Below are 22,056 nucleotides of genomic sequence, written 5' to 3'. Positions count from 1 at the left end.
AGAAAAGCCAAAAGAAATGAACTCCTCTTTCAACCAGTGAGCGGCTCATCTATCCAGATTAAATGTGACTGGAGCAGCAGAGAGGAAGGCTATCATTGTTTCTTTCATTGACACTGAAAGCCTCATTCAGAAGCCAAGGACTCTTTGACAGACAGACTGCGTTATTCCTCTGAGTGTTCCCTCTCAGCCAGACTGAAGTTAGTCAGCCAGAGGCGAAGAAAAGAGCCGCACTGGACGAGAACCTGCTGTATGGATACGCTCTCAGCCTTAACAGTGGAGTGTTCGTCCGCCAGTGCAGGCAATTGTACAGTAGTAAGACAGGAAGTAAAGGTGTGGTCAGCCTGGGTGTATACGGCAGATAGTTCATTGTCATTGTGGTGCTGGTCAGTGCACAGAATATGTGTCCAGTGATGAAAATACAGACGTGTGGGCTGCTTGCTTGCTGATTGGGGCTCCAGCAGTTGGGATCTGCCTCTGCTGGGGGTAAACGGTGAGGTGTGACCTCTAGTTCAGGCACACAAATTGAGATTCTAATGCACAAATGATAACTATGAAAGAAGCAAACTAAAAACTTACAGCAAGCAAGTTCCCTCTATATGTACAACGTATGTGATAATATGTATTTGACAGTAGCTCAGGTGGGCGCTGGTGGAGCAGATTAGCTCGCTAGCGGTGGTTCTAAGTGGGCTTTCACCATTTTTTATTTTTATTTTGGCATTTGTGCTCTTTACTGATAAGCAGTTTATTACTTTATTACTGTTGTAGTAGTTGTTTCATATGACAGAAGAAAAAAATGAAGACACAACTTATAAGAAAGACATAATTTACTGTGTTTATACTGTGTAATATCATATGTTTAATACTTTAAGACCAGTTAAGGTCTTTGCATGTTGAGACTGGGGTTTGTGTCCCATCCCAGAATTAAAGTTGGTGTTGTTTCGCTAACCTTAAAGGAACACCACGGTTTATTACAACTTCTGCGTTATTTTCATAGCCGACTCATTTCTGATAACTTTAAATCCATTGCTGGATTCTCAGAATGTGGCAGCCTCGCTAAAAATAGGTCCAACGGAGCCATAAGCTCAAGCTGTCAGAGTTGATAACGGTGATGTGTTATCAGCCTTTCTTGTGGTTTTCCTTTTCCCCTATTCTGTAAAGTGTAATATATATCTAGAGGCACTATCTACCCAACCGAATGTCCTGATGGTCGAAGGGTTCATCTCTCTCTCTCTCTCTCTTTCTCCTTGCTTTCAGGAAAGCGGCTCCATCTACCTCCAGTTCACCTGCTCCACCTCGCTGCAGCTCGAGGTCATCTTCGAGGTGCTCGAAGAGTACGACTGGACCTCCTTCTCCGTGGTGACCACCCGTCACCACGGCTACGAGGACTTCCTGGCCATGGTCGAGGGAATGACGGACGGTTCGTTCATCGGCTGGGAAAAGAAGAGCGTGGTGGTGCTAAACGTGACGGATGATCCCGGCGTGACTCGAACCAAACGGCTGCTTAAAGACAACGAAGCCCAGGTGAGACACACAGACAGATAGATAGAGTAATGTAAATGTAATGTGCAGAGTAAAACCAAAGTGCAAGTTAAATAAAAACTGTAGTGCAAGTTTTAAAGTCCAGTAGTAACATGTCCATGCTAAATGGCAGAGGGTGCTGAGAGCTCAGAACAGGGTTAGTCTAATAGACTTTAAATGTAATAGTATTTAATAGTAAATACCAAACCTCATAATTGAATATTTCTAAAAGCAACAGCAACAAAGTTTAATATTTAATTGTAGAAATCAGCGTTTCTAATTCACCTGTCGCTCATCTGTCTACCTGGAAAGACTTCTTCTGTAGCCTGAGCCACAGCAAACTGACAGCTGTAAACGCTCCACAAGCCTCGAAGAAGCAGATGGTGAACGCATCCAGTCTCTTATTTGAAAAAAAAATATATATATTTTTTCCTCCATTGTTGCTTTAACCTCCTACTGATGGTCACGGCCATAAAAAGAGAAAATGCAACACAAGTGCTCTGCTTACATATAACGACCTACAAAAACAAAAATGGAATGGAAACATATAAAAGCAGAAAAAGGTCTGTATTCAGGAGAACAGAGAGGAACGAATAAATGAACAAATATGTTCTAAGTACAGGACAGAAACAACTCAAATCACATTGGGGACTTTCAGAAGAACCTGAAATAACAAAATATCATCACATATGTTAGTAAAAAGATTATTTTCACATTTAAAATGAATAATTTTGTGATTTAAAGTAACAACACCAGATTTTGGGGGGATAAACTAGAAGTGCTCCTGGAGCCTCTGAGTGTTTTGTTGGCACTGGTGTTGCAAAATAAGGATCCCAGTTTTTAGCAGCTGACCAATTTTTCAAGGTTTTTAGCTGTTTAATGTGCTGCAGCTGATTAGCTAGTTTGCCATCCAGCCAGCAAACTGATTTCAGGAGTGCACTTTGGTTTGGTTGCTAGCCAAAGTGCAGCAAACGGCGTGTGTGTCTTTGTTCGCAGGTGGGAAGGGAAGCTAATATGGGTCGAGGCTTGAGGCTCTTTTCTTTTGTTGTGTTATCTGATTCGGAGAGAGAACACAATCATGAAAGTTTTTTTTTCTGCGTGTAGCAGAAAACAGGCACCTATAGTTCTGACATTAGAAGTTCTTCAGGTGTCTTAACCTTTTGAAAGAAGCTATAGCATCTCACCATTTAAAAGTGGCCCCTCACTCACAGTAAAAGCCTTATTATGGGGAGGCTGACTGAGGACACACTATTCATTCACACTGACATCCTGGGGGACCACTTACACACACACACACACACACACACACACACACACACACACACACTATCGCACACACCTGGGAGCTTTGTAGTGGAACTGCAGAGTAAAACTGTCGCAGCTCTTGACTGGGCTTCATCATGAGTGATGAAAAACAGTCAGCAGAGGTCCCACCTAGCTGCAGACTTCATTTCCACAAATCCACAAATCTCACCACAGGACAGCAGAAATAAATATCCTTATTTTTATATTTATATTTAAAGGTTAGAAATGAAGAGACCCTTGCTCTTTGCATTGATTATGCACCAACATACCAAATTCCTAGTAATTTGAAAACTTACTTGATACTTAGAACATTAGCATTAGCGTTACTTACCTGTCACACTTCTTATAAACATAAAAATACACAGTTTTAAGCTGTTTGAATTAATGTTTTATCAGGTTTAGGGGGGGATGCTGACTTGTCAACATCAGTTTTGCCTTTAAGGATTATTGAAGTCATTGTTTTCAGCAGAAGAAATGGAATAAGAAATAGAAATTACTGCAAGAGTGAGAGACAGACGACAACTTTTTGCAAGTTCTGGCTGGTTTTTCCATGTCGTGTTTTTCTTGGTGTCCCTGAGGTTGAAAGTTTCTTTCATAAAGACCGCTCATGGATTCACCTCACTGCTGTTTTGGCGGACAGAATTTTAGATTTGGCTATTTTAAGCGTAATATTTTAAAGCTGCCTTGGTTAGCAGCCTTGGAAGTGCAGCTTTAACATAATAAAAAAGACCAAAGAAATCAGACTGTACAATGAACCTTTTCCAGCAAAAACATTTTCTAACCTTAAAAGGTTGCAAAACAAACAATATAGTCCAGAAGACGCGGAGGGAAAATGTAAAAATGGACATTATCTGACATCCTTGTCCCCAGTGCTCATCTTTTCACAGAGCATGTGCCGTATCTCTGCCATCTCTCTCTTTCACATCTGTCTTTCACACTACACTCGTTAAATTTGTATTCATTTCTTGCTCCCATCCTTTTTACCATTGTCAGCGTAAATGACCTTTGTCAAAATGAACTCCGTGAAAGGGAGAAAGAAAGAACGGAAGCGGAGGAGGGAGAATTGACCAAAAGCAAAAGGGCCAGATTGAACATGATGTAATGTAATGAAAGTGATATGAAATGTTGAATAGTGAGGGAGTGAATGAAGTCCCCGCTGGGCTTCAGATGAGGAGATGTATACGTTCAGTGACAAAAAAAAAAAGGTGAGGCTGTTCGTGTGTGTAGAAAATGGGTTGATGCATTTCTAGCCCAGGAAGTGGTTCGACTTTAGGGATGGAAATGTCAGTCTGTCCACAACCTTGGCACAGACTGAAGTGCCTCAGCAACTATAAACCCTTTTCACAGCAGATATTTTAACCTGATAAAGCAGAGAAAGCCTGAAACTTTCATGGTTCTCAGAGGATAAATCCTATAGATCCTTTAGTGCCACCAGCAGGTCAGTGTTTTCAAAAAAAGATATCTCAACATCTACCTGCTGGAACGGCACAAACTTTTGTCCAACCTTTGGTGATCTTTTATCCTCTCGTGCCACCGAACGCTTGACATTTCTTGTTCTAATCAGCGCTGCAGGACATTCAGCTTAAAAACTCTGTGCCGCTGCTGCTGCTTGTGGATTTAAAGGTTGTTTTAAATCTGAAGCTGACTGCAGGTATCACATTTGAAGTTTCAAACACACTGATTGCTTTCAAAGGTCCAATATGTACAGGTGCTACTTCGAACCTCCTTAACATGCTGGTGCTGAAATTCACTTGGCAGCTGAGGACTGCTGAGTTATTAAATGCCCCCCCCCCTCTAAAATAGTCATGCACAAAGCAAGTTTTTGGGCAGTTTCCAAGGATGTTTTTTTTTGTTTTGCTGCCCTCGGGGGTATTGACTTCCTCACGTTCAGGCTCATCCATCTAAGTCTGGTATTTTTAACAATGATATATAAGCACATGTCCTTGAAATAATAACTCATTGCATCTGTTTGGCCTTTCTGTCTTAGGGACTAAGTGCTCTGGAAGGAGCTTTAATAAGTGTATTGTATGGGTGAGTCTCATTCGTCTTATTTCCCGTCTCCCTACCTGATTCAATCTGGTCTGCTACTGGATCATAAAGCCTGCTGTAATGCTCTAATTTCCTTTGGAGGAGCGAGGATCAATAAACAAGGAGGCTTGAGTGAAGAAGTATCAGAGCATCCGATGTGAGGATCAACTTACCCCTCCAGGCTACTGGAAATCTGTTGGGAAATTGGACACACCAGCTGATCAGGCTGCTCTGAATCTGCAGGACCACAACATTTTTTAAGAGAAACTGGTTGGATGTCGGCCACAGTCACACTGTGCATAACATTATCTGTGCAAATACAAAATTAGTGTAACGCTCGCCGAACCCCGTTTGATTACAAAGTCCGAGAAGAATTTCTGAATTTGGCTTTTTGTAAGATTATTTAGTCAAAATAGATTTAAATGAGCAATGTGGTTTGACTCCAGAGGAACAGAAGATGCTGCAGACCAGTGAAACTCACAGGTGATCTAGCTGTCAGAACATCATCACTGATGTTTCTTCTTATGCTGTGCTGGAGTCCCATTTAGTCCTTCCATCTTTTCCTTGTGCTTTTTGCTTTACTTCTAATGAGACAGACGTGTTAATATCATACCAAACCAAAGGAAACATGGAGATCATTAAGACAGATAAGTAGCCTGTTGTTGAGTCCAGTCAAACCTGAGAGTTGCTTCATACCCTGAGCCAAGATTAGAGAAAACTGGTTTTGTGTTGCTCCTCGGGTTTCTGCTGCCAGTGACAGTAACTCTACAGTGAATATTCCACCATTGTACTATAATTCTGCCTGTTCTTCATCATTGTGTAGTGATGCTCACACCTTGTCACTGTTCCATTTTAAAATGCTGCTATCCCAGTTGTGTGCCAATTTCTGGATAATCCTTGGCGCTCCAGCCTTTGATAAAAAAACCAAAGGGTACTGTCTCATAATGTATCCATAGCAGCATTATAGTGCAGGTTTAGCTCTGAATAGTATTTGGGAATTGGACATGCTCTGCATTGTGAATGTATGCTAAAATCCTCTCTCTCTCTCACACACACACACACAGTCTTGATATTGGAGTCATTGATTAGATTTGGTTCGACTCATCTGCGCTGTGATACCAGTATAATTCAGAAGTGTTTACCGCTGATACTTTTCTTTACCGCTCTTCCTATCTTTTCCATCTCCCTTCCTCTTCCACCGCTCCTGTTCCCTCTCTCATCATGCATTAACATGTCTCAAAAGCGGTATATGAATGTGAACAATCTGTATTTCATTTACACCTGAAATTAAGATTAGCCTCCAGTGCCCCAAAGAATTCATCTGCCCCTCGCAAAACATCAATATGCCTCTCCGAGCTGAAGTCTTTCTGTCGCAGCTAATGCAAAATTATTAATCTTACGTTTCTTTTATGCATAATCACAGAGGCACCGGGGAGGCAGCAGTGCTGCATGGGCCATTTATTTCACTTCAAAGCTTGCCTTCACCAATTAGCATACCACAGGCATCAGCTGGTGATTCGCAGCTCGCTGTTGTGACTGGTAAGCAAGATAGCAGGCGTGTTGTTTTTCCTAAACATGTCTGAATCACTTAAGTTTACCATTACATTAGAACGACTACATGAAAAATCAAGCAGTGCAGCAACAAAAACTACTTGTGTAATGCTATTTTTTACTGTATCTCCCAGTCTTTGATGTTAAAGTGTAGCCTAATTTAAGGCAGGTAAAGTGTAGCCTTATTTAAAGCAGGTAAAGTGTAGCCTTATTTAAAGCAGGTAAAGTGTAGCCTTATTTAAAGTAGTTAAAGTGTAGCCTTATTTAAAGCAGGTAAAGTGTAGCCTTATTTAAAGCAGTTAAAGTGTAGCCTTATTTAAAGCAGTTAAAGTGTAGCCTTATTTAAAGCAGTTAAAGTGTAGCCTTATTTAAAGCAGGTAAAGTGTAGCCTTATTTAAAGCAGGTAAAGTGTAGCCTTATTTAAAGCAGTTAAAGTGTAGCCTTATTTAAAGCAGGTAAAGTGTAGCCTTATTTAAAGCAGGTAAAGTGTAGCCTTATTTAAAGCAGTTAAAGTGTAGCCTTATTTAAGGCAGGTAAAGTGTAGCCTTATTTAAAGTAGTTAAAGTGTAGCCTTATTTAAGGCAGGTAAAGTGTAGCCTTATTTAAAGTAGTTAAAGTGTAGCCTTATTTAAAGCAGTTAAAGTGTAGCCTTATTTAAGGCAGGTAAAGTGTAGCCTTATTTAAAGCAGTTAAAGTGTAGCCTTATTTAAGGCAGGTAAAGTGTAGCCTTATTTAAAGCAGTTAAAGTGTAGCCTTATTTAAGGCAGGTAAAGTGTAGCCTTATTTAAAGCAGTTAAAGTGTAGCCTTATTTAAAGTAGTTAAAGTGTAGCCTTATTTAAGGCAGTTGAAGTGTAGCCTTATTTAAAGCAGGTAAAGTGTAGCCTTATTTAAGGCAGTTAAAGTGTAGCCTTATTTAAGGCAGTTGAAGTGTAGCCTTATTTAAAGCAGGTAAAGTGTAGCCTTATTTAAAGCAGGTAAAGTGTAGCCTTATTTAAAGCAGGTAAAGTGTAGCCTTATTTAAAGCAGGTAAAGTGTAGCCTTATTTAAAGCAGGTAAAGTGTAGCCTTATTTAAAGTAGTTAAAGTGTAGCCTTATTTAAAGCAGTTAAAGTGTAGCCTTATTTAAGGCAGTAATAGCAGATGTTATAGGCAGTAGAATAGAACTGTGTTTAAACTAAATCTAAGTCCAATATTCACTCTCCTTTTCATCGACTCCTGAGAAAAATGCAGCAGATAAACGCCCATGCTTTGACCAGAGAGTTGCTCATGTTGTCTGTGTCGACCTCGCTGGGCGCTGAGCCTGGAGCGTACAGTGGGTTCATCAGAGCAGCCGCCAGCTGCTGCCTGAATCAAAATAATGAGAGTGAACTAAATTTGCGGTCAGTAAAAGTAAAACAATGAGCTGAAAGATGCTAAAGCGCTCCATAGAGCTAAATCAGGGGAAACTCCTTAGTGAGTAGTCATTACCAGTGAATGTTTTCACATTGTCCTCTGTCAGTATTAAACTTTTTGTTATATGACAGGACGTTTTTGGACAGTTTCTTGTCTTTGTGTTTCTTGCTGTATTTTACAGATGTCAAATCTAAAAGTGGACCTGTGATGCTGTTAAAAACTCCAGATTCAAGCTGCAGATACAAATGTTCCAGATGTGTGTTTGAAGATATTCCTAAAATATTCCTTTATTAGTCCCACGACAGGACTCGCTCGCCTGCTGGCTGTTAAGGGTGAAAATGGAGGGTTTCCATCGTGAAATTAAAATATCTGCTGTAGCTCTTGAAAAAATATGTGATGGTGTCAAAGTAAATTATGGGATGACTCAATTAAAAGATGCATTTTTTCTGTACGAAGGAAACTTTCTTTCACTGCAACCTGGATATTGATGAGATTAAGCTCTGTCACATTATGAAGAGCCACGGGGATCTAAATGACATGTTTTCTTCCAAAATGAGATGTCCAACGTTTGAAAAATGAGACTCCTGCACTAACAAAGTGATTGATGGCACGAAATTATAAGAAATGACTCCTCTTTCTGAAGGATGGCAGAAAGCTCCCCCTTCTAGGGATAAGAGGGGGGAACACCTCGGCAGTCTGGATCCTCTTCATTTCTTATGTATAGAGTGACAAACTTCAAGCTGAAGATCCGCCAGCTCTATATGTAAATAGGTCTAAATATACCCTGACTGCTCAGGAGATGTGGCTGACAGGGAGTGAGCGTTAGCTCGGACCTCATGCCGACCCTGATTCCATCTGCTGTCGGCTGAGTGGGAGCGATCGGCGTCATCTCGCCGCTTCTCTGACGCAGTAACAGTGGTGAATGTGCAGCTTGTGACAGGATCTACACGCCACACGCCTGCCGGTTATCGGAGGGTTTTAGTGAAGCGTTTTTACGGTGACTAATTTCAGTTTTATAATCTCTGCAATTGTCTTACAAAACTGTGGCGCACATTTTTCTCAAGTGCTTCCTCTGAGTAATCATCTGAAGGACCCTCAGCATCACACACACACACACACACACACACACACACACACACACACACACACACACACACACTACAGCCCTCTTCTGGTTTCACAATTTTTACTCTCACTTTGTCTTTTTAATCTCACCCCCCCCCCCCCCCCTCCAATTCAGTTCCCCCTCTTTAATAATGTATGAAGCGGAAATGCAGGCAGACTATTTTTCGAGTGCAGCTCTATGTGTTAAAAGAATGAAAATAAAGAGAAGCATTAACGTATAAGTGCACCTGGTTTATTGATGTAGAAATATATAGAGGATGTCTTTGAACCATGATTGTACAGGAAACATGAACCAGCCAAGCTTCAGGAAGAGGGAAGATGAAAAATGGGATGGAGATTCACGTTTTGTTTCTTTTATTTCTCCACACTCATTCATCCTCTCTTTCTTTGTGGCTGTGTCGCTCTCGCTCTCCTCACCCTTGCTCCTTATCATCTTTCTTGTCTTTCTTGGTTTCACACTCCTCCTCTTCTCCTACCTCCCTCCCTCCCTATTTTGTTTCTCATCTTTCCTTCGACACCTCCTCTCTTCCTTTCGTCTTTCTAATCTCTTCTTTTTCCATTTTCTCTCCTTCTCTTTTGTCCTCTTTTTGTAATTTTCTCCATCTCAAATAAATTTCCTGTTTCTTCCTTCCCCTCTGCCCCTTTATTCCTCTGTCCTTCATCCCTCCTCTCTCTAATTCCATCCACTACTCTCGATCATTTGGTTATTCCTTTCCTTCCTCTTCCTCTGTCTCTTTCCTTTAATTGTTTTCCTCTTTCCTTTCTTTCTTTTGATTGATTCATCCTTCACTCTCCCACGTTTTGAAACCTACTCCCTCTTGTCTTGACAATCTATTCCTCATTTCCTTCCCTTTACTTCCTTCCTCCCTATCATTCCTCCTCCCTACTTTCTTTCCTCCTCCTTGCTCACTTTCTACTTTCTACTCTCTCTCCCACCTTCCGTTCCTTTCCTCCCTCCTTCCCTCTCTCCCCCCCTCCAGGTCCGTCTGCTGTACTGCTCCCTGGAGGAGGCTGAGCTGGTTTTCCGAGCAGCCTGGGCGGCGGGTCAGGCCGGGCCCAGTCACATGTGGTTCGCCGTGGGACCTGCCCTGTCCGGTTTGGGCCTGGAGGGGCTGCCCAAGGCCTTGTTTGCCATCCGGCCTCAGGGCTGGAGGGACGAGCCACGCAGGTACGAGCACAGCAGAAGGGACTCAGAGCTTCTACAGGTCCAGAGGAGATTATTGAAGACCTGTTGAGATGTTATATATGCTGATTTCTTTTTTTTTTTCACTTTGCTTTAATGGACTTCCTGTACACAATGCTCATTGTATCTGCTCTACTAAACAGAAAAGGGCAGTGTCTGGTATTTGGGGTATTTAACCCCATTTACACCTGGTATTAACATGTGATCTTTATAGATACCTTATAAGGAAAGTGTTCACTAAGGAAGCCAGACTGCACTGAAATTGATCACAGTCTGAGTAGAAGGTGCAAGTAAAATCATTAGCAAAGGCTAATGCTTGGTCTGAAACACCTTAAGAGTGTACTACATTCACTGAGGGAGTGTTTATCTACTAGAGATTTAACTCTTCATCAGTAAAAAGAAGATTGTGGCAAATATTCCCTCAAAAGTAAAAAGTGTGTGTTGTTAAATGGTTCTCTTCAGCAGATGAAGACTTTTGCAGAGTGGACAGTTTGTTGTGCTTTTCTTACTGCTGAAAATCCACTCGGTTCCAATGTTGAATTGAGAATTTACATTTAGTAAGTGAGTTCTTCGATGCCGAACCTTGAAGGTGCCCAATTCTCTGCTGCAGGGATGACCTGATTTCACCACAGGGATCATTACATTTTCATCTAATCTAATCTAAATAGACTGACCAAGTGCGGCCAGATGAAAGGAAGGCACCTTCATTGATTTCAACCGTTAATCCACGTCAGTCACGACGGCAGATCAGAAAGTTTTTACTCTTTAAAAAGGCAGTGGGATGTTGCAAGTGAGGTTTTCTTGAATTTAATTCTACAAGGTGAAGAAGGTGTCTGTTTGAAACACACTTGACTAAATGTGCCACAGTTGTAGGCATGAAATGTCCACTGAGTTCTTGGATGTGACTCTTGTTTTTTTTACGTCATCCCACACACCACCTTGGGCTCTGCCACGTCATTCCCCGTGCTGACTGAACACTCGCCGTCTACCGGCCATCTTGAATCCACTGAGATGATTCCTTCCAGCTGTCAAGCAGCATTTCAAATTTTTATGCTTGTGAAATTAGTGTCCATGCTAGAAGGAAAGCCCAAGTGAGCAGCACACTTGTCACTACCAGGCAGAGTGTCATGGTTCATTGCGAAACACAGATGGTGCGTCCCAACACCGGGGCGGGATGCTTAAGGGAGGCGACCAACGCAGATGGGTCCTTCTGAAGACCTGGCCGTCAGACTGGACCTGCACCTCGTCCCCAGATGAGACGACTTGGCCTCACTCACACCAGAACTTATGGTGCATTCAGGCGCTCCTCTTCCTACCACCTAAAATTGGTACTATATCCACACAGTAAAACCTAAACTTTCTGTCTGCCTTCTATCACCAACATCTTTCCTAAAGTGGAAAACAAAGATTATGCTGCTTTATACTGTAACATCCTCTTTTTTGTTAATCATTTCACTGCACTACAGGCAGGTATACTGGTTTTACAAACTACAAAATATTACCTGTTATTAATATATAAGGCATTTTTATAATTTAAGCTATTTTGACAAAACCCGTCTCAGCACAAGATTCAATTAACTTGTTATTTCTGAAACTTTCAGCCCCAAATAAAGTCCTCAGGTGATCGAGTTGCTCAGCTGTCTTAGTTTAGCTGTTAAGTAATGTAAATGTCATGTGACCACAGATAAATCATCTCTGTGACGACTGAGCCACAAGAGGAGGTTGAAAGCTTTAAAAACAACAAGTGCGATGGGCTTATTTTTGAGAGAAGTCTTGTTGAGCTGCTGCCTCCAAGGTATAAATAATCAGAAGCAGCTCCACTGCGAACAAGAGTTGTTTTACAGTTAATTAATCTTTAAACATACCACATTACAATATTACAATACAAGCTCATTGTGCTGATAATACTTAATACCTAATGATATCTGGGGGCAGTTTATATTGTGGTATTGCTGTTTTTACTTTCTTAAAGAATCTGAAGTAACTTTTCCTCCAGTTTTTTCACTGGGCTTTTTCAAGCGAGATATTTACGAGCACTTGAAGGCAAATACGTGGTAAAAAACAACTTCGTCATGTGATATTTTGAACATGAATGAGGTGATGAGGATCACCTGAATGCACCGTCACACAATTGACCCGTGGAAAATAGCTTATTGCATAATGAGCGGTGCAAAGGAAGCACCAGCTGTGTCCTCCGAATCCCTACAATTAAATATTTCACATGTATCTGACGCCTCCTGTCAGTGGTTTATTACGGTAAGTGTGTCCCTGCTGCATTGTTTATGTCCGCTGCTGCTGCTGCTGGATCCCCAGAGAGGTTTCTCTCCATGCTAACATTATGGTTGTGCTCTGGACCAGTAGCTTTAGTGAACACTTGAAGTAAAGGGCAGGCTCTCTGAGTTTCACTGCAACGCTAACAGCTCTTTCAAGCCACATGTAAATCCAATTCCACCTTGTTCAACTGATTCAACATATCGTAATGTGCACAAGAAGATTTTCATTTATATCCCAGCTTCATTAACCCCCCCCACCCCCCACCCCATGGAAAGCAGCATATTTTATTTATCACCTGACTGGACCATGTGCTGTAAAATCTCAGAACTTTCAAAGCGACAGTGATAGCAGTAGTACAACTGTGAGCCCCCTGCTTCCTCTCCTGGAGACACCATGACTGTGAATTAATTCCCTGTGAAGAGGACAGAATTTGTGACACCTCAAATTTATCTGCAGAGAACTTTTGAACTCAGCCCTTCCTCACTTCATGTCCTGCACTGCCGGCTTGTTTGAAGTGGTACTGCACTGACTTATGGAAGCAAGAATACCGTTGAAATGCTTTATGTTTTTTGGGATCAGTAGATAGTGTTGTCTGCATGGCTTTATCATCAGTACTATTATTGGTCTTAAATGTTTATTTTGCATTATAAATCCCAGCGACATGTATAATCAGATGTGAGAAGTATTTGATCTTGTTTTTATGCGGCGAGTTACAAATCAGATTTGACTTTACAGCCATATTAAAAAGCAGCGGCTTTTAAATAGTCTCTTGCTTCCTGCTGCAGATGACACACTGATCTATTATTAAACTGTCCCGAGACGGACAGCAAAGAGCCTGCTAATATTTATTTATTGGAATTGATGATACTTGCTGCATAAATACATTTAGGAGCTGGATATTCAGTGTCATAGTGAAGTGGTGCATTAGTCACCGGCTCCTTCATTCATGCTTCATCATCAGCGACTTATTTATCAGCTGCTCAGCAACCAGCTGACTAGTAATGTCCAATCAGATTCATGCAGGTGTAAATGGTGGCAGAAACACTCGGCTCCTTCCACCTACCTGACCTGGACTGTTGGTTCTGATATTGTACCCGTGTGCCTTTAAGGGGAGCTTTGAGAGCTCCCCGTAGGAGCATCGACATCTCCACCAAATCTCTAGCTGGACATAGTTATAGTTCACGTCATTTATTGGTTCCGGTGGTTTTATAATCAACTAACCAGAAGTGCAGCCCTTCAGTCATCGTAACAAAGCCTCAGCCTGCCTGTTTCTATATCGAGTCTTTTTTAATTCCTTCCATTATCTGTACGGCTTATCTATCAGGGTTGTGGGAGGGCTTGAGCCAATCCCAGCTGACTTACACACAGTGTGTAAGTGTTTTTTGAATTGACGCCCTCCAAAAACCATGTGTTGTATAAAATAACTACTTTGCTAATAACAGGAGACTTTTATAATAATAGTTGCAGTGATAAACACATAGTTAAGGCAAGGGCTCATGCTTATGATTGTAGTGTTTGCACTAACCAACAAGGCAGCAAGCAAATATATCTTCCCAAAATGGTGAGGTGTCCCTTTAAGACCCAGAAATCCTGACAGCACTCTCATGTTCTCTGATGATTTCTACAAAGGCAGGAAAGAAGAGAGGGAGAAGATTTAATGCAGATGAGTCCCGTTTTGAGCTGATGAGGAGATGGTTTGGATTTTGCTCTTTCGTCCTGGTTCAACATTTTCTGTGTGCAGAAAAGTGCATGCACCCAACACCAGAATCTCATTTGTGGAAATTGGGCAATTCTGCAGTGTCTCAGTCAGTGGATATGTAATTACTTTTCATTCTGTGGAAGCCACACATTATTTGAACAGCCAAGATGGGAGTTCTTTAAAATTTTGCTCAGGTCAGCCTTGGGGTGGGGGGGTGGTGGTGGGAGGAATCCTTTCATTTTCACATATAAGTTCACTGTTAAGTTTGAGCCTTGTTGCATTTTCATTGTAAGTGGATATGCACTTATTCAAGCAGTGACAGCCGTCTCTCCTGTATTTCTGTGGACCTCAGCAGTGTCAGGAAAGACTTTGAAAATGCCCCAGTGTCTCTGTCTCACATTGTTCTCTCCCTAATCCTGCAGGCGCATTGCCAAAGGCGTCTCTGTGCTCACCCATGGAGCGATGGCTCTGCGGAGGGACCAGGGGGCCACGAGCCGGTCACAGTACGCCGGCAACTGCCAGAGTGACGGCAACCAGACCCACCGAGTGCCAGACAGAATCAGGTGAGAGGGAGGGACAGGAGGGGACAGGAGGGTGACTTTGAATTTCAATGCTGTTCACACCAGCTCCCCGACATACAGCGAGAACGAGCAAACAGCAGGACAGCATGGAAAAGTAAACAGTGGCAGCATTAATGAAGCTTTACACATTGAGAGCAAATCCAGAGCTGAGTCATTCTGGCCTGGAAACAGCTGCTTTGTTTTTTTTAATAGGTGAAACTTCTCATTGTGTCCAGTAATGGAAACCTGGACCTGCTGAACTCGTGCTAACTTGCTAATGCTACGGACTGAGAGGATTGATTACCGTGTGTCGTGATCAAGAGGTCAAACTCTTCTTCTTGCTTTGGCTTTACATATTAACTTTGCTCTTTGCACATAATTCATGATGAAGGACCTTGACATTGAGAGTGTATTGATTCTGCAACTCAGCAACACTGTTTAAGGTCACATTCAGCTCTGCCAAAACAGAGACAGACAATTTGGTGCATTCATGTCCTATAAGAGAGAAAGTGGTGCTAGCTGCCACTAAACCAGTGAATGAATGCAGATGTGTGTGTATTCTCACGATGGACGCACTTCTTGGTGTTTTGCATGGACTTCACGGATGTGTTGCTTTTCACCACTGATGCATGTGAGCAATGGATCTCAAAAGCTGTTGCAAAGCGTCGCCTTATAAGCCAGAATTCACAGCTGCTACTTCTGAAGCAAGATGTGGCTCACAAAGGTGTGTCCTCCAGAGGACTGACAGCCAGGCTGATCCTCGCCCCGCTTAGATTGTTTGGCCTCAAATATTAGAGAGCTAACAGCACTTTTGGTTAGCCTTCATCAGTTTATAGATTACCCCAAAAACAGTAAAATCAGTGGGAAACTGGCAAATCCAGCTTATTATTGCACCTGATTAATGGTAAATACTTTATGCAATGAAACTATATCCTCATACATTATGTGTAAACTGTAAGTAGCTATTAAAACCCCAGTAAACAAAAATGAAAGAGACGAAAATCACTGAAATCCGCCAGAGTGACAGGTCTTTATTAGCACCAGGCATTACCTACTGCACCCGCCCCTACCGAGTGTAAACCTGATGTAACCTAGTAAAATAGCTGAAGCAGTGTTTGGTCTGCAGCCTCCTCTGTTGCATATAAGAAACAAAACAAATATCTTCAATTAGGATGAATTAAGAGTTTTCATAAGGTAATGAAACTCTCCAGTTGTGTGCATAAATATGTGTTTTCTCATCTGTCACTTAGGAACCATGTACAGTATTCCATATTAGACAATTTGCCCCTCGTACTGTGAAGGGAAAATGAGCAGAGGAGCAGGCTAGCACAAGTCCAGCATTTGACTGCATGCTTGATTGACTGCTGCTGCTCTTTGGCACAATCCCCTGTGGGAACTGTTTGAGGAAGTCAGCTTTTCCTTTTCCTTTTCAGCTGTCAGGGTTACAGGAGCTGTCTGGTAACCTGCTGCTAGACTGGCTCGGGAGGTTTTGTCCAAATCTACTAATGCCGTCGTACTGTACGACACTCACAAAGGAAATGTTTTGCAGGGGAGATGCAGAATATATGGATCAGGGATGGCTTATACATTTCATTAAGTCAACTTTTTACCCACTGTATTATGAAAAAGAAACACAAATGAACCCTAATTTCAACAGATAGAATCAAAACGCCCCTGAGCAAGGCGCAGAGTCCCTCACCGCTTCATTTGATGAGCTACGTGAGGACTGCAGCTGTGCCGGCTCTCAGGCCTCACACTGAATGTGAAAAAGTACGTTGCTGGGGGGGAAAAACAAAAAAACTCCCAGTACGAATAGGTGTGAAAACAATAACAGGGCATGGGCTTTTTAATTTGCATTTTAAAGGAAATGGATGATTGCTGAAATTGAAATCTGTTTGTTCATGGTCTGCAGCAAAGGTGATGAACATCTGGGGTCTTTTTTTTTCTGTTTCTCTAATTGTTTTCTCTCATTACTGTCAGTATGCCCTGAAAGTGTCTGTGACTGACTAGTTCACATGAAGTCAGTACCACTCATGTGAGGCTGCATTGGTTAATATTTAGTAATAAGGAGAATATGGAGAACTTTTGCAGCTACAGTAAAAAAAAAATGCTATATTTTCACCAGATTTGAATACTGAAGTGTTTCTTGTAGTCAGCAAACTCAGACATCCACCACTGGTGTGTGTCTGTGTGTGCTTTTGCATGACAACTCAGATTCAGACTCAAAACTCTGCAGCTCTCCCTTTGGTTTCTCTCCACTCTCAAATGTTTTGCCCAAGTGGAGAAAGTTTCAGTCCTCATCAGTCTTTGCTTCTACTTGAGCCACCAAATGTGATCTTTTATAGTTTTGCCCACTGTCTTATGATCATACTCCCCAAAAATGTGCTCAGTCAGCCATTCATTGTAGGGTTTCTGGTGTAATCCATAACCTCTCCTTTCCACATGTGAAAGTGTCTGTGAGGAAAACATCGCACCCAAAATGTCTACCAGTGTTTAGAGTTGTAAGAAAAAACTCCAAATGACTATAATAATGTGATGTAATGCTCAAAGTGAGCCTGCTGTCTGTAACTGTTCCTGAACAGGCGCCACTCTGGCATCATTTGGCAATTACAGGATAATAATCAAGGCTAAAACAGAGAAACAGAAGCACACATAGAGAATTAATTTAGTGATTAGTGAAGGAGTTCAGTAGCAGCAGCTGCAAGCTACTGCTGATACCAGACAGAATGAGGCTTCTTATAAACCCAACTTTTTTATTTCTAAGCAGAATGTGTGATTTCAAAAGTTTGCTGTGTGGGAAGTGACATTCTACGAAATAAAGTGCACAAGTTGCTCCTGAAATAAATGCAGATAAAGCAGGAAGAGCAGCCACAACAAAAAGCTAAATAACCACAGTTAACGTGAGAAAATAACAGATTGGTGCTGATATGACAGATTGATGACAGTGGTGGAGAAATCCTCCCCGCAGATGGATGGTTACCGCGGGTTGCCTGCCTGCACTCTTTAATGAAGTGAGGAGGTTCGTTTTCAACTCGGCAAAACATTTCATACCCTTCAGTATCTGGCTTTTGAATGCTCTCAATCAGCAGCGGGGCTGTCTGTCACGCTGACAGGCACCGGGGCTCGTGGGAGTCTCATCGAGTGGCAGCGATAGCCCCCGCCACAGCAGCATGAATGACACCTGTAACACGTGAAGGGTTTCGCTCTCCGGGGAGACGAGCAACTTTCCAAAGATGGCTCTGCTGTGACTGAAGTGTTGCTTATACAGATATGAAACCTCATCCTGTTGTTGTGTTGAACAATTGTGTGGCCCTCCGTGCGTGTAAACATCTTTATTTTGGGAACACTGAAGGCTCCTGGATTCTTAAATACTCCATGAACACAGTCTCATGACAGGATAAAATACAGATGTGATGCATTCATTTCACGTGTATGCATCTATTTAGGGAGATGGTACATTTAAGGAAATCTACTACCAGATAAGAAAGTTGATAAAGGACTATTCTGTGAAACCGTGATGGGATTCTTTAATTGTAGCTTTCTGTAATATCTACATATGGTTAAGGGCATGGGTCATGATTGTGGTTAACCCTTTGAGGGTCTTCAGCACTTTCTAGTGTGTTATGATTTTCATTTTTAGCATATTTTATCAGTTTTTCATGCATATTGCTTATAATTTTGCAAGATGGTGAATTTTTCAGAGTTCTCAATTTTTTTCATGTATTTTTTGTGTATTTTAGACCATAAAATGATGCGCATCATGACAAAAACATGGCAATTTAAGGGTTAATTTTTTTAAAAACTAATTAAAATTTGATATGTATGATTAGGGCTGATGCTGGTCTAAAAAACTATTTAAAAAAAATTTAAAAAAAAGAAAGATTTTTAACATTTTTATGGCTTGTTTTTATGCATACACATTTATGTGTGTAAGGATCTTTAACGTGATTATTTCTGAGGACCTTCAAGGGGTTAATATGAAAGGCAGATGTTAACTGCAGGCGAACCGCCGGTACATAATAAATATTCCTACATCACACCACACACCCAAACACTCCCCCGACTCCCACACCTTTACTCCCAGTGGGAAACTGAATCCAAGCTCGCTGCGACTGCTGTATTTAGATTCTGAGCTCACATAAAGCGTGTTATCGTGGGAATGAAACTCCCCGTGTGCTTGATTCTATTACCTGTTGTGAAGCTCCTGCCAGAAAATGCTTCTCTTTGTTTTTGAAAATTGAGGTTCGCATGAAAGGTTTGTATTTCACCAGTTCTGCCTTTCACATCCATGACATCCTGTTTTACACCGAGGGGAAACCCCCCAAAAAATGCCGGAGCTTCTCCGTCTGAATGAACGGCACCGAGCGAGCTGGAAGCAGAGCGAATGCACGCTCAGCAAATCTCCCCTGAATAATTAATCGTTAAATGACAGTAGAACAAAGTTGATACTATTACAGTAATTATCTCATGGATTTATTGACTTTGCATTTCTGGAAAATTCACATTACAATATGGGATGAGGCTCTACATTAGAGCTCATTAACGTAGAGCAGCCTCACACAGATGTCATGGACGTCTGTCATAGAACAACAACATCGGCGCACAGGAAAAGTAAGAAGAGACAAAACACAGTTAAAAACTGCTTTGCTTCCTAATGATCTCCATTAGTCAGCCTTTGTTCTCTTTGTGAGCTCTGACAGCTGAGACAGATGTGCATTGAACAACATAGACATAACACTGCGTTCACCAAAAAGCCCCAAAATCCTCTGAGCAAAGCAGCTGCTCATGTTCATACATACATACACAGAGACTCTCGAATATGAGGATGCACAGAAGAGAAGGAAAACGAGGGGACGTGTGTGTGTGAGGACTGAGAAGACAGGAAATGTGAGAGGTGGAAGTTTGGCAGGCGGAGCTGAGAGGATGGAGAGTAAATGGAAGATGGAGATGACAGCAGACAGAGGCACAGATAACCATGATGATGGTGATGATGATGATGATGATGATGATGGTGGTGGTGGGGATTAGGCTGTCTGCATGAAAATCATTTTGCAGCTCCCAGCCATCAGGACGTAAACAGCAGAAACAGAGTTCAATAGAACGAATGAACGCATTCACATCACTCTCCTTTATAATTGTTATGGTTAAAGAGGCTAAACAGTCTTTAGGTGGACGGTGTGTCCACGTCGGGCCTCCGGCTGGTCGTCACCAGCATCTGATTTGGCTCTGTGACGGTGACCATCATGGTTTACCATTTAGGTTTAACACTCACTGAAGCTGGCAGCAAAACATCCCATAACAACCTCCCAACAAAAACAAGTAACAGCAGGCTGGTGGTGAGGAAAAAACAAAACACCAGGATTGGGGATTTGCTCTTTCTGTTAAACATACCGAGCAGGCAAATCCAAATCCAGGTAAAAGCCACAGTTGCATCCTAATTTGGACGATTAGAGCCACTTCATTCATCAGACATGCAGGCGACAGACAGATTTAAGGAGGGTTTTATGCCTTCAGACAAGTGAGGCACACAGTGCATTGTAAGTGAATAAGTAAAGCGTATAAGTGTGGACTGCCAGAGAGGATGTCAGGAGACGCTTCAGATATAAGGGAGACAGGAAGACCAGACTGAGGCTCGGTCTAATAAAAGGCATTAGAAAAAAGGAGAACATTTTTTCGGTTTGACAGTTTTATTTGTATTTTAAAATTGGATTGAGGCATCAGGTCAAATATAGAATGAGAGCAACGCAAGACTGTCGGACAGGAGATGTGGGGAATAAGAAAAGCTATGGTTATTAACTGTTAATTATAATATTGCATATTATTTCTCCTCTGTGATGAAGCTTAATGTAAAAAAGCCAACCAGACAGAACAGAGGAGAGGAGGAGAGGAGGAGAGGAGGTGACAGAAACAGGAGATGGCAAAAAAAAACAAAACTAAGCAGTGGAGGAAGAGGGAGAGAGAACAAGATGGAGAAAGAGGGCGAGGGAAGTGGAAAAGCAGGAGGAAGATAAGGCAGGAAGAAGTGGAAGAAAAAGGGAGACAGCGGAGGAGGAGAGTCAGACAGTCACCTCGAACCCTCAGGGGGACCGACTGCTCATCTGGAGTGGAGGAGTGTCACACCGCCCGCCCGCTCGCTCCGTCTCACTTGTTTAATAACCGCTCCACGGTGATCTTCAACAGCCAAATTCATTCAGGGCATCCAGAAAACCCTCTGTGCTTCTCTCTCTGGGCTCCTTAACCCCTCAGAAAACATTCAACTTTGTCCTGGATTGTGATTTTCATCCCCTTTTTTATGCCACTTTATCATGAAGAGTGTATACAGTCACAGTGAATGCAGCATAATGCTTTTCAGTTGGGAATAATTATCCATGTAACACTTAAAGACTTAACAGTAATATTCATCGAGTGTAAACAGTAAAAATCCATCTAAAAATAAGAAACATGTTATATCTTTGTTTATTTAATGACTCAGACTTACAGAGGAGATGGAATCAGCTGATCATTTATGAGGCTGCATTCAAAGAAACTAGTTATCGATAAAGGTCACATGTTTAGCAGGATCCACTGAGGGAATCCAAATGTGCGGCTGCTTTCATTATGTAGGACTTTTATATGAGTTGACTAAAGAATGATGGAGCATCAGGACTCTACGTCCGGTCATGATACTTTTTCATCATCCGTCTCTTTTCTCTCTTCTTTTCACACCTTCTCTGGTTGCTCATCAACATGTCTGCTTGTCACCCTGCCATCTGTCGTATTTCCTGGCCTGGTATTGGCTTGTATTCCCTCCCTCTCTCTCTCTCTCTCTCTCTCTCTCTCTCCTCTGGCTCAAAAATAATTCACTGTATTTCTGTTTTTTTTCTTTATTCCATGAGACCTTTTCTCTTTTCTTGTTTCCTTTCTTGTTGTGTTTTCAATCTGCTTTATCTTCTGGTGTCCACTAGATTCTGATATTCATTCTTTTTCAGTTTCGCTTTCAATTTGATTCTTGGATATAACACGGAGATCCATCAGTGTTGTAAGATATGTGGGTTTATTGTCTTCTATTGAGAGCGACACCAGATGAAGTTTAGCCCTGCAGGCGTATATATATATATATATATATACGAGGGGTGTGCTCTTTGGCGTGGCCGTGCATATGATGAAACAGCTGAGGTCTTCATGAATACAGAATGTTGGACCTGATCTGAAACACACTTGTGGAAAACTAAAACCTGAAACTGACACAGAACAGTGCTCGGTCTGTAAAATACCCTGAGGACAGTCAGAACTGGTCCAGAGTAGAAACCGAGGATAATTGGACCAAATCCAAAATGCAGCTGATCCACAAAGAAAGAGACAAAGGTAAAAAAAAAAGGACGGTCACGGTTCACACTGTCTGTCTCTTCTGTCCTGCTTCCACTGTCTAGACATGATGTCGT

The 22,056-nt window shown here is 41.8% G+C and overlaps 1 protein-coding gene across 1 annotated transcript in view; it reads left to right on the top strand.

The window, feature by feature from the left end:
- The window catches only part of LOC139215780 (glutamate receptor ionotropic, NMDA 2D-like), a 94,049-nt gene that overhangs the window by 5,949 nt on the left and 66,044 nt on the right, over window positions 1–22,056 (top strand). Inside the window, exons 3-5 of the mRNA XM_070846814.1 lie at window positions 1,255–1,521; window positions 9,900–10,087; window positions 14,498–14,638. Coding sequence (XP_070702915.1) covers window positions 1,255–1,521; window positions 9,900–10,087; window positions 14,498–14,638 — 596 coding nt within the window. The remainder of the gene's footprint in view (window positions 1–1,254; window positions 1,522–9,899; window positions 10,088–14,497; window positions 14,639–22,056) is intronic.

This window comes from Pempheris klunzingeri, chromosome 16, assembly GCF_042242105.1.
Source record: "Pempheris klunzingeri isolate RE-2024b chromosome 16, fPemKlu1.hap1, whole genome shotgun sequence".
Taxonomy (NCBI): domain Eukaryota; kingdom Metazoa; phylum Chordata; class Actinopteri; order Acropomatiformes; family Pempheridae; genus Pempheris; species Pempheris klunzingeri.
Note: the sequence above shows the minus strand (reverse complement) of the source record. Positions and strands in the feature narration are given on the sequence as shown.